Raw genomic sequence first — 10,967 nt, 5'->3', positions numbered from 1 at the left:
GGGGAGAACACATAGGGCTAGATTTATCAAAGTTGAGGCGGACAGGTGTGCGTATACACGCACCTGTGGCATTGCGAAATCAATTTTGTGCTCGCGTGCAATCCCGCCCGCGCACAGCCAATCACGCGCGGGCAGGAGCTGTCAATCTCCTCGGTCAGACTAGACCGCAGAGATTGAATTTCACCACCTTATTAGAGGTGGCGAAGAGGTTAGGGAAGCGGTGGTCTGGTGACCACTGCTTGTTAAATTATGGCGAGCAAGTTCTTGTGAGAACTTGTAGCCGTAGGTCTTTGATAAATTGAGCTCTGAGTTTAAACCCCTTTAAAAACATAGCTACCAAGGAACAATTAGGGCTTATTGTCATTACATGGAGAAAGGCTGTTCTTGGTTATTTATTTAATAATTATATTTGGAAAGCAAAGGAACATTCATGTTTTTAATGACTAAGCAGCGCTAGCTTATATTCCTTTTGTGCCACACCTTGTTGCTGTTGGCATCTTGCACTGATGAAACCGCACATTTATGTGCAGAAAAACACAACCTCTGGTCCTTCATATCTTTGTTTTTATACTGGTTCCTAACTTTTTAGGTTATTCTCCATATACCTATAAAAATTCCACTGTCTGGCTCCTAAATTTTAAACATATTTGTCAACCCCTGGCATCGACACATTGCAAGGATTTTCATGCTACTTCTTACCTATAAATGGAGCCCTTCACATCACTACCGCCTATGTTAATGTGACCTGTTACATACCAGAGTCTTAAAGGATATTAAGCCGGCCCCCTGTATCATGTGACAGCCATCAGCTAATCACAGACTAGTATACGTATACCCTGTGAACTTGTGCACATGCTCAGTAGGCTGGTGCCTCAGAAAATGTGTATATAAAAAGAATGTGCAAAATTTGATATTATAAATAAATTAGAAAGTCTCTTGAAATTCCATGCTGTATCTGAATCATGAAAGTTTAATTTTGACTTTAGTGTCGCTTTAAACTGCCCGGTAAAACTATACTCTCCATGTGTCACTACTTAAAGGGACACCAGAATTTGTATTGTTTAAAAAGCTAGATAATCCCTTTATTACCCATTCCCCAGTTTTTGCATAACCAACACGTTTATATTAATATACTTTTTACCTCTGTGATTACCTTGTATCTAAGACTCTGCAGACTGCCCCCTTGTCTCAGTGCTTTTGACAGACATGTAGATCAGCCAACCAGTGCAGACTCCTACATAACTCCACGGGAGTGAGCACAATGGTATCTATATGAGACACATGAACTAGCACTGTCTAACTGTGAAAAACTTTCAAAATGCTCTGAGCTAGGAGGCGGTTTTCAACGGTTTAGAAATCAGTTTTAGGCTACCTAGGTTTAGCTTTTCAAAAATACCACCAAGTGAACAAAGTAAATTTTAAAGTTGTTTACAACTGCATGCTCAATATGAATCATGAAAGTTTAATTTTGACTAGACTGTCCCTTTAAGATGTTGTCGTCACTTTTCAGAGTTGTTCTTTTATTATAGCCCATTACATGTGTCTGTTGGTGAAGCTCCTTTTCATATTTGGTGCTGCCATCTAGGAGCATACATATTCTTGCACCCTGTGACAAAAGCAGTTTGCATACACAGATCAGTTAAGTGTTTTCCACAGGACAGCTGTGCCTTGCACAATAGAGAATGGAAGGTTTACATTTTTGTTTGTTTTTTTGTATTTGATTTTTATGTATGTGTTTAACATCTTTTATGGGGTTAAACATAGATTTCCACAATGAGTAGTTTAAAAATGATGTGCTCTTACAAATGTTTACCTTAATGAATTCAGATAGATCATACACTTTTAAATCCCTTCCCAATGTACATCTATTATGTATTTTGCTTCATTCTCTTGGTCCCCTTTGTTGAAGGAGCAGTAATTCACTACTGGGATCTAGCTGCAAGCCAATGACAAAAAGTATATATGAGCAGCCACCAATTCAGCAGCTTCTGAGCCTACCTAGGTATACTTTTCAACAAGTGATATAAAGAGAATGAAACAAGTTAGACATTAGAAACAAATAAGAAAGTTATTTGTAGGGATATGAAACCCAAAAGCGTTTTACAAAGGTCTGAAACCTATCCAGTCTACTCACAGACACAGCCTCTAGAGTCCACGCATTATATTGTATGCGTAACTTGCACAGCTGCTTTACATTTACACAGATAATGTACAAAGGGTTTGGCATTGTCAGCATTTCTAAACAAAAACCTTCTGGCCTAATAAATGAAAATAATGGTCTCAAAATCTCTTTAAATGTTTCAGAACTCCCAATTTAGTGTTGCCAGCCATAGGCTGCACTTTAGATTGTTTCAACTGGAAAAATTTTTACAAGGAAAAAATCCACAACTTTCTGTGCCATGATCAAGGAAGAATGTGCAACTTAACTGGCACAAAACGTCCAGCAATTAAAACAATGAGCTAATGGCACAGAGGATTCCAAACAGAAATATGTGTAACGTTGTGTTTCATCTCTCATTTCCAGCTCAGATAAGTAACTCGCTGTAAATGCCGCGCTTATAGGAGTGTCTGCAATCCTTACCGGATCGTCTTGTGTCCTTATCTGATTTAAAGGGACAAACTTCTTGAAAATTTGTATTGTTTAAAAAGATAGATGAATCCCTTTATTGCCCCATTCCCCTGTTTTGCATAACCAACACTCATATTAATGCACTTTTTACCTCCGTGATTACCTTGTATCTAAGCCTCGGCAGACTGCCCACTTATCTGTTTTTTTGTTTTTTTTAAACAGACTTGCATTTTAGCAAATCGCGCGGAATCATAAATAACTCCACGGGAGTGAGCACAATATTATCTAACTGACACACATGAACTAGCTCTGTCTTACTGTGAAAAACATTCCAAATGCACTAAGATAAGAGGCGACCTTCAAGGGTTTAAAAATCAGTTTGAGCTTACATAGGTTTAGCTTTCAAAAAAGAATACCCAGAAAACAAAGTAAATTTGATGATAAAATTACATTGGGAAGTTGTTCAAAATGGCATGCCCTATCTGGATCATAAAACTTTATTTTGTTTTGACTGTCCCTTTTAAATAAACAGTTTTTTTTAATGAAATATTGTAAGGATGCATAGCTGTATAATATCTACAATAGATACCCAAAGATTCTTAACAGAACAGTTTATATCAGAGCTTGAAGGGATATAAAACAGCCTGTTTCATTGTTGTAGTAAAAAATGCACTAAGTGTAGTGGGTTGTAATTAAAAGAAATCATTGCAATGTGTATTATTCATCATTTTTATAATGATTTGTCTTATTTATTTTTTCTTCATTTGTGAAGGGACCATTACTTCTTGTCACAACCCTTCTGAACCCGACAAGGGACTTTGGATCTGCAGGAAGGCAAAGGAGCAGATTTTCCTTTTATGTGTTGCTAGGATACACCTGTTCTGGCATACTCAGTAGAGGACTTTTGTGGCAAAAGTAATGTGATAGTAGAACTTAAGTTCTGTAATGACTGCTCTCTTATCTAGCTGAAGGCTGTGACTACACTGATAATTTCTAAGTGCTCATTTAGCAAGAAAACAAGTAAATTGCTGTTTTTTAAATAAACATGCTGTTTCTTTGAATGTTTACTTTGATTTAACATTTTTGTTTTTACTAAAGGAGCACTGTTTCATTTGCCTACAACTAAAGGACAGGAAACCCCAACATTTTTCTTTCATGGTTTGGATAAAACATACAATTTCAAACAATTTTCCAATTTACTTCTTTTATCACATTTGCTTCATTCTCTTGCTATCCTTTGTTGAAGGAACACCACTGACAGCTAGCTGAAAACATCTAGTTAGCCAATTACAAGAGACAAATGTGTTTAGGCACCAATCAGCAGCTAGCTAGATATGATTTTCACATTTGTTTTTATATTATTCATAATATCTTTATGTATAGCATTGTGACTTAAAGTGAAGGTAAATTTATAACATTGCAAAATGATCTTTAGATTCCTTTTATATTGTACAATCCAGTCGCTATGTTTTTTTTTAATAAAAGTTTCTTTATTTATATACTTTTAAAATTAATTATTATTTACCGTTGCGTAACTCGCGTTCCTAATCTCCTCCCATCTCTAATTTCCTGAATTCTGAGACAGTGACGTATAGAGCGGTCCCACCCGCTCTATACGTGTCATCAAGCTCGTGCACATTGAGCATCTTCTCACCGCGCATGCGCACCCTACTACAATCTCCAAATTGCGCATGCGTTAATCGCGGTCTTTGCCATCTATAGCGCATGCGTCAATGAACCAACATAGTATTTGCACCCGCAGCCCGAATATTTACATGCACCCGCAGCACGAATCTTGTACGCGCTTGCCTTGCCGCTAAGAAATACTAAAGGCTACGCATGCGCATACTTCACAAAACAATGCTGACGTCAATTGACGGCCGCCTAACGGCCAAAGAATCAATTGGCTCTTTAAACAACGTGATCGTTGTTTAGAAAAAAAAAAGTTATAACGGGTTGCTTTTCTTGGAGCCGGATCAATGCCAATAATATAATATATCTAATGAAATATAGCGATATAGGAAAAATGATGAATGAAAGTAGTATTATTTTGCTGTGAGATATTTATTTATTTAATACACAAGGTTTAACTTTACCTTCACTTTAAAGGGACACAAAACCCAAATATTTTCTTTCATAATTTTGGTAGAACATAAAATTTTAAACAACTTTCTAGCTTACTTTATTATCTCTTGGATACCAAGAGAACATATCACCTTTGAAAATAGAAGTGAATATAAAAGTGTCTAAATGTGACTTGCTCAATCTGAATCATGCAAGTTTCATTTGACTTTACTATCCCTTTAAAACCAATTTATAAATAAAGTTATAAGTTCTTCAGCTTTTGTGCAGTTGATCTGACCTCTCGTTCACATTGTAGTAATGTTATTGCATCTATTTTTATGGGTAGTTCAAGGTTACTACCCTGATAATGCTTTTTAGCTTTAGAAAAAAAAGCATGATTGTAATTTAAAATGTTTAATTATGCACTGTAAAAGAAAACCAAACACTTTACAATTTACTTTCATTGTTTATTTTGCAACTTAACCATGTAATATTAACACTGAAAACCATTTATAGTGCACACTATAGAAACCACAAGTCTAACCCTGCTACATACCTGTCCCTAATTAATGTTAGCAGAGTCATTAAGATACTGAACAATAATGCACATTTTGCTAACATAATGACAGTGGCCAACCTTGACTACTCCAATAACAAATCTGGATTGGCTCCTCCAAATAAGGCAAGTGAGTTTGGCTATTGAATAAGAAATGCAGCAAACAAGGTGTTCTAGGGATGGTCTTTTGTGACTCAGACAGAGCAAACCATTTTAAAACGGTTTCCCATTTACTTCTAATATCAAATTTTCTTTAGTCGCATGATCTTCTGTGTTGAACTAGAAATACCCAGGTAGGCATCTGAAGCACTACATTGCAGGAAATAGTGCTGCCGTCTAGTGCTCTTGCAAATGTAAAACTGCTGCCATATAGTGCTCCAGAAATGGGCCGGCTCCTAAGCTTACGTCTCTGCTTTTCAACAAAAGATACCAAGAGAACTAAGAGGAATGTATAATAGGAGTAAATTGGAAAGTTGTTCAAAATGTTAGTTGTGTTATAAATAAGCTTTAATGCTCCACCATTTTGTATCAAACCAAGTTTAAAGTCATTAAGTTCTACTTATCAGATCTCTCTCCGCTGCTGAGACCAGTAAGGGACAAATCTAAAGGAGCATTTAGAGTAACAATAAAACTGGGTTTAATGTTGCTATGAATTTGTCACTTTTTGTGGGAGACTGGAAGTAAATATAACGTCTCAGTAGTGATGTTAGTACAATGTATATTTATGTATTTCAGGGTTATCACCCCATTGCTGCGTTTGTTTTTACTGCTGGTTTGGGAAAAAGGCCTTTCTGTAAAAAAAGAAAAAAAAAAGCCTGTAATTCAATGTCCATTTTATATTTACTTCTACAAAAAACTAACATTTAAAAGATGAATGTGGGAATGTATCTCATAGGGGGAGGAAGCACATAAAGAAAAGATAGTACAAGACTGTGAGAAATGTATTCTAAAGCAGGTTTGTCCAACAGAATGCCGGGTGGGCACTCCTCATCTCTCCCCATCTATGACTTGTTTTCTAAGTTTTAGGTCTGGTTATGTGGAGGTTTGTGGCACTTAACTGCTAGCAGACGTTTAGATGTATACGTTTTAGGTATGGAGGTTTGTGGCACTTAACTGCTAGCAGACGTTTAGATGTATACGTTTTAGGTATGGAGGTTTGTGGCACTTAACTGCTAGCAGACGTTTAGATATATACGTTTTAGGTATGGAGGTTTGTGGCACTTAACTGCTCAGTGACGTTTAGATGTATACGTTTTAGGTATGGAGGTTTGCGGCACTTAACTGCTAGCAGATGTTTAGATGTATATGTTTTAGGTATGGAGGTTTGTTGCACTTAACTGCTAGCAGACGTTTAGATGTATACGTTTTAGGTATGGAGGTTTGTGGCACTTAACTGCTCAGTGACGTTTAGATGTAAACGTTTTAGGTATGGAGGTTTGTGGCACTTAACTGCTAGCAGATGTTTAGATGTATATGTTTTAGGTCTGGTTATATGGAGGTTTGTGGCACTTAAATGCTCGCAGACGTTTAGATGTATATGCTTTAGGTATGGAGGTTTGTGGCACTTAACTGCTAGCAGACGTTTAGATGTATACGTTTTAGGTATGGAGGTTTGTTGCACTTAACTGTTAGAAGACTTTTAGATGTATATGTTTTAGGTATGGAGGTTTGTGGCACTTAACTGCTAGCAGACGTTTAGATGTATACGTTTTAGGTATGGAGGTTTGTGGCACTTAACTGCTAGCAGACGTTTTAGGTATGGAGGTTTGTGGCACTTAACTGCTAGCAGACGTTTAGATGTATACGTTTTAGGTATGGAGGTTTGTTGCACTTAACTGCTCAGTGACGTTTAGATGTAAACGTTTTAGGTATGGAGGTTTGTGGCACTTAACTGCTAGCAGACGTTTAGATGTATACGTTTTAGGTATGGAGGTTTGTTGCACTTAAAGGGCCACTAAACCCAAAATCTTTCTTTCATGATTCAGATAGAACATACCAATTTAAACAACATTACAATTTACTTCTATTATTTATTTTGCTTCATTTTTGAGATATCCTTATTTGAAGAAAAAGCAGTGCACATAGGTGAGCCAATCACATGAGACTTCTATGTGCAGCAACCAATCAGCAGCTACTGAGCATATCTAGATATGCTTTTCAGCAAAGAATATAAAGAGAATAAAACAAATTAGATACTAGAAGTAAATAAGAAAGATTTTTAAAAATGCATTCTCTTTCTAAATTATGAAAGAAAAAATGTGGGTATCATGGCCCTTTAACTGCTAGCAGACGTTTAGATGTATACGTTTTAGGTATGGAGGTTTGTGGAACTGCTCAGTGACGTTTAGATGTATATGTTTTAGGTATGGAGGTTTGTTGCACTTAACTGCTAGCAGACGTTTAGATGTATATGTTTTAGGTATGGAGGTTTGTGGCACTTAACTGCTAGCAGACGTTTAGATGTATACGTTTTAGGTATGGAGGTTTGTGGCACTTAACTGCTAACAGACGTTTAGATGTATACGTTTTAGGTATGGAGGTTTGTTGCACTTAACTGCTAGCAGATGTTTAGATGTATACGTTTTAGGTATGGAGATTTGTTGCACTTAACTGCTCAGTGACGTTTAGATGTATACGTTTTAGGTCTGGTTATATGGAGGTTTGTGGCACTTAAATGCTTGCAGACGTTTAGATGTAAAAGTTTAAATATATGTTTAAAAAAAACCTCACATCTTGGGCGCAATGATCTAAACCTAGCAAGATCACACATGGTTTTCTTGTCGGGGCTGCCCTGCCATATTTAATATGATTTATTCCTGTGTAATTTTACTTAATTTACATACAAATTTAACGTTTATGATAAAATACAAGTTTTGGTGAACAATTTTGTTACAATTTTTGATGCACCGTAACAATACATTTTTTTTTTCCTTGCATGTTTTTGTGTGAATGGTTCAATTATTAAAATACGAATTGTATTGTGCAGATAACATACGAAAATGCGGTATACGCTCTTTAGCGAGACACCCTGCTTTCAGGGTAAAAAGTGGCTTTAGAAGTTTAGATCATTCCACCAGGGAAATAGAAATACTCACGAGCATTCTTTAATATTTTTGCCAGCCCAGAGACCTTTGGATCATAAGTTTACTACTTATGTTTCATATGTAATTTATTTATTTACTCTACTGTAACTGTGCAATTGTCACATTGTTTTGCTCATTTGTTTTGTGAAAACTCAGCAATAGCTATAGCACCATTTGACAGTTTGTATTCTACATTTTTAATTAAAATTGTGTAAAGTAATAAAGAAATAAGCTGGCCAAACAAAAAGGTTTAAGAATAAACTGTATATTGTTGATCCCTTGTGTAAAAACACACACAGTCACACACTCGCATACACAAAAACTCTCCCCATCTCATTCTGAATTGCAGTTTCTATACACCTTATTTATATGGGGCATTTAGTGAGATAAATGTGTATTTGTCTTAGAATAGCATAGCCATTTTTTTTGTCAATTTTATATGCGTTTACTAGATACTTACTAGATATTTCCTGCCAAAAAAAAGCAGTTTTTGACCTTACAGAGCACAGGGCTGTTATTTAAACACGGCTCTAGCAATATAGAATATTATAAAAGAGCTATTGTAGTGGAAAAATGACACGCTCTGATCTGTTCTAGCGCATAATATTAGCACTAGCAACCTTTCAACTCCAAAGTACCACTTGGGAGCCATGGGAAACTGCTGGCTACCCATCAGTAGTAGTTTTTGTTTGTTTTGTTTTTATGTTAAACAATGCATTATTAAAGGGGCATTAAACTCAAAATTCAAGGGACAGTGTACTCCAAAATTGTTTTATTGTTTAAAAAGTTAGATAATCCCTTTATAACCCATTCCCCAGTTTTGTTATCTATATGGCACACATATTAACTATCACTGTCGAGCTGTGAAAAAAATGCCAATGCATTTAGCTTTCAACAAAGAATATAAAGAGAGCAAAGCAAATTTGTTGATAAAAGTAAATTGGAAAGGTGTTTAAAATGACATGCCTTATCCAAATCATTTGACTAGACTGTCCCTTTAAACTCTCTTGGTTCAGTAATAGCTTTCAATTATAACTGACTTTTCAATTTACTTTGTTCTCTTGTAGCAACCAAGGTAGGCTCAGAAGCAGCAAATCACTACTGGGAGCTAGCTGGTGACATGGATCACCAGATGTGTGATGCTAGCTCCCAGTTTTACAGCTTTGCAGGGGTTAAACACAGTTCTATGTGAGCAATACTGTATGTTCCTTTAAACAATTCATGTGGAATTAATTTGAGCTTAACATCCCGTTACATATAAACTTTAAACATTTTGTTTTTGAATCATCAAAATCCATTTTCATTTGTATTCTGCAGTGGAAATGTAGCCCTTTTCCTTTCTGTAATTTATTCATATGTAAATGAACGCAGGGTATTTTTATCTGTTGGCTGATTACTGTTTGTGCAGAACCGGCATTGGTTTTCTGAACTCTGTGTCTGATAGGACAGAAATCCTGATTATCAAAGGGGAGTTCTTGAGTACTTCAAGGAGCGAAAGGAGGCTGTCATATTGATTAATTTGGAATGATGTCTTTATTTTGCCAGGGACCATGACAGACTCTATTTTTTTGGCTGATATGATTGTTTTGTCTTAATTTGTTTATCAATTGGAGTTTTTAATAAAACACAATTTTTTTTTCCCCTTTTCAATATTGGAATGAATATTTTTTAACTCATGTCTCTTTCTTCTCAACAGGCTGCAACTGTCTCTGATGGAGGTAAGATTTTCCCTGTTTTTTCTTTTGTAATGGATATGGAACTGGTTTGTCTGCGTGAATCGCTCATTATAATCGGTAATTGGTAATCACCATTTATTCAGAAATTCAACAGATTTGAGAGTTTTCAGCCTCTATTTTCTCTGCATAAAGATATTCGCGCATCTAATGTAAACACGTTTTTTTTTCTTCCCAGCATCTTTGTGTGAATGTGGTGTAATTGGTTATGAATTTTTACAATTCGTCTGTGAAAAAGTTTTACAATAACCGGAAGGGTATTAAAGAGTTTGACAGTTTATTGGTATCTGATATTGTCAAATTCTTTTTCTCCAGCACATGTGATTGACAATGATTGTTGTTAAGAATATTTCACTTGTTTAAATGTTCCTGTACACAATATTAAAAGAACTAAAATAACCAAATAACAATCAAATATTTATAACTATCAATTTGCTTCATACTCGGCTAGCGGATATTGTCAACCCAGCAATAGGGCAGCACATCTTTTATAGATCTGCACTAAGTATGTTTTTCCTGGTCACTATTTGTTGTGCAGGGTGACCTATTGTTTTGTTGGCAGATAATATTTCCCATGAAAGTCAGGGATTTTTGTATGGAGAACAAAGCGCATATTAAGTTTGTGTTACCTTGTGTTGTAAACTATTTACTTTTGAAATATTTATGTGGTATTCCTTTAAGAAAAACAATCTTTATTAAGTTTACAAAAATGACAAAGAGCCGTTAAATGTACTAAGCAAACTATAAGTATATACAAGGCAGAAATATACATCAGGTACTCGTGGTTTATTAAACAAAACTGGTGAGCCTAAGTACAAATGAGATAAAAACAAAAAAGTCCTTATACACAAGATGAAGTACTCTATAAGTTTACATTTAGTGGGTTTGGTGACTACAAGTTCTGGGATGTCACTCCATGATTGTATCTTTAACACTGCTGTCTACATGGTATACACGCCTAC

At 35.7% G+C, this 10,967-nt stretch overlaps 1 protein-coding gene across 1 annotated transcript in view; it reads left to right on the top strand.

The window, feature by feature from the left end:
• The window catches only part of RGS12 (regulator of G protein signaling 12), a 447,605-nt gene that overhangs the window by 218,693 nt on the left and 217,945 nt on the right, over positions 1–10,967 (top strand). The window contains exon 4 of the mRNA XM_053704191.1: positions 9,969–9,990. Within this exon, the coding sequence (XP_053560166.1) occupies positions 9,969–9,990 (22 nt within the window). The remainder of the gene's footprint in view (positions 1–9,968; positions 9,991–10,967) is intronic.

The sequence above is a fragment of the Bombina bombina genome, chromosome 2 (assembly GCF_027579735.1).
Source record: "Bombina bombina isolate aBomBom1 chromosome 2, aBomBom1.pri, whole genome shotgun sequence".
NCBI classification, from domain to species: domain Eukaryota; kingdom Metazoa; phylum Chordata; class Amphibia; order Anura; family Bombinatoridae; genus Bombina; species Bombina bombina.
This window is presented reverse-complemented; position numbering and strand designations above follow the sequence as displayed.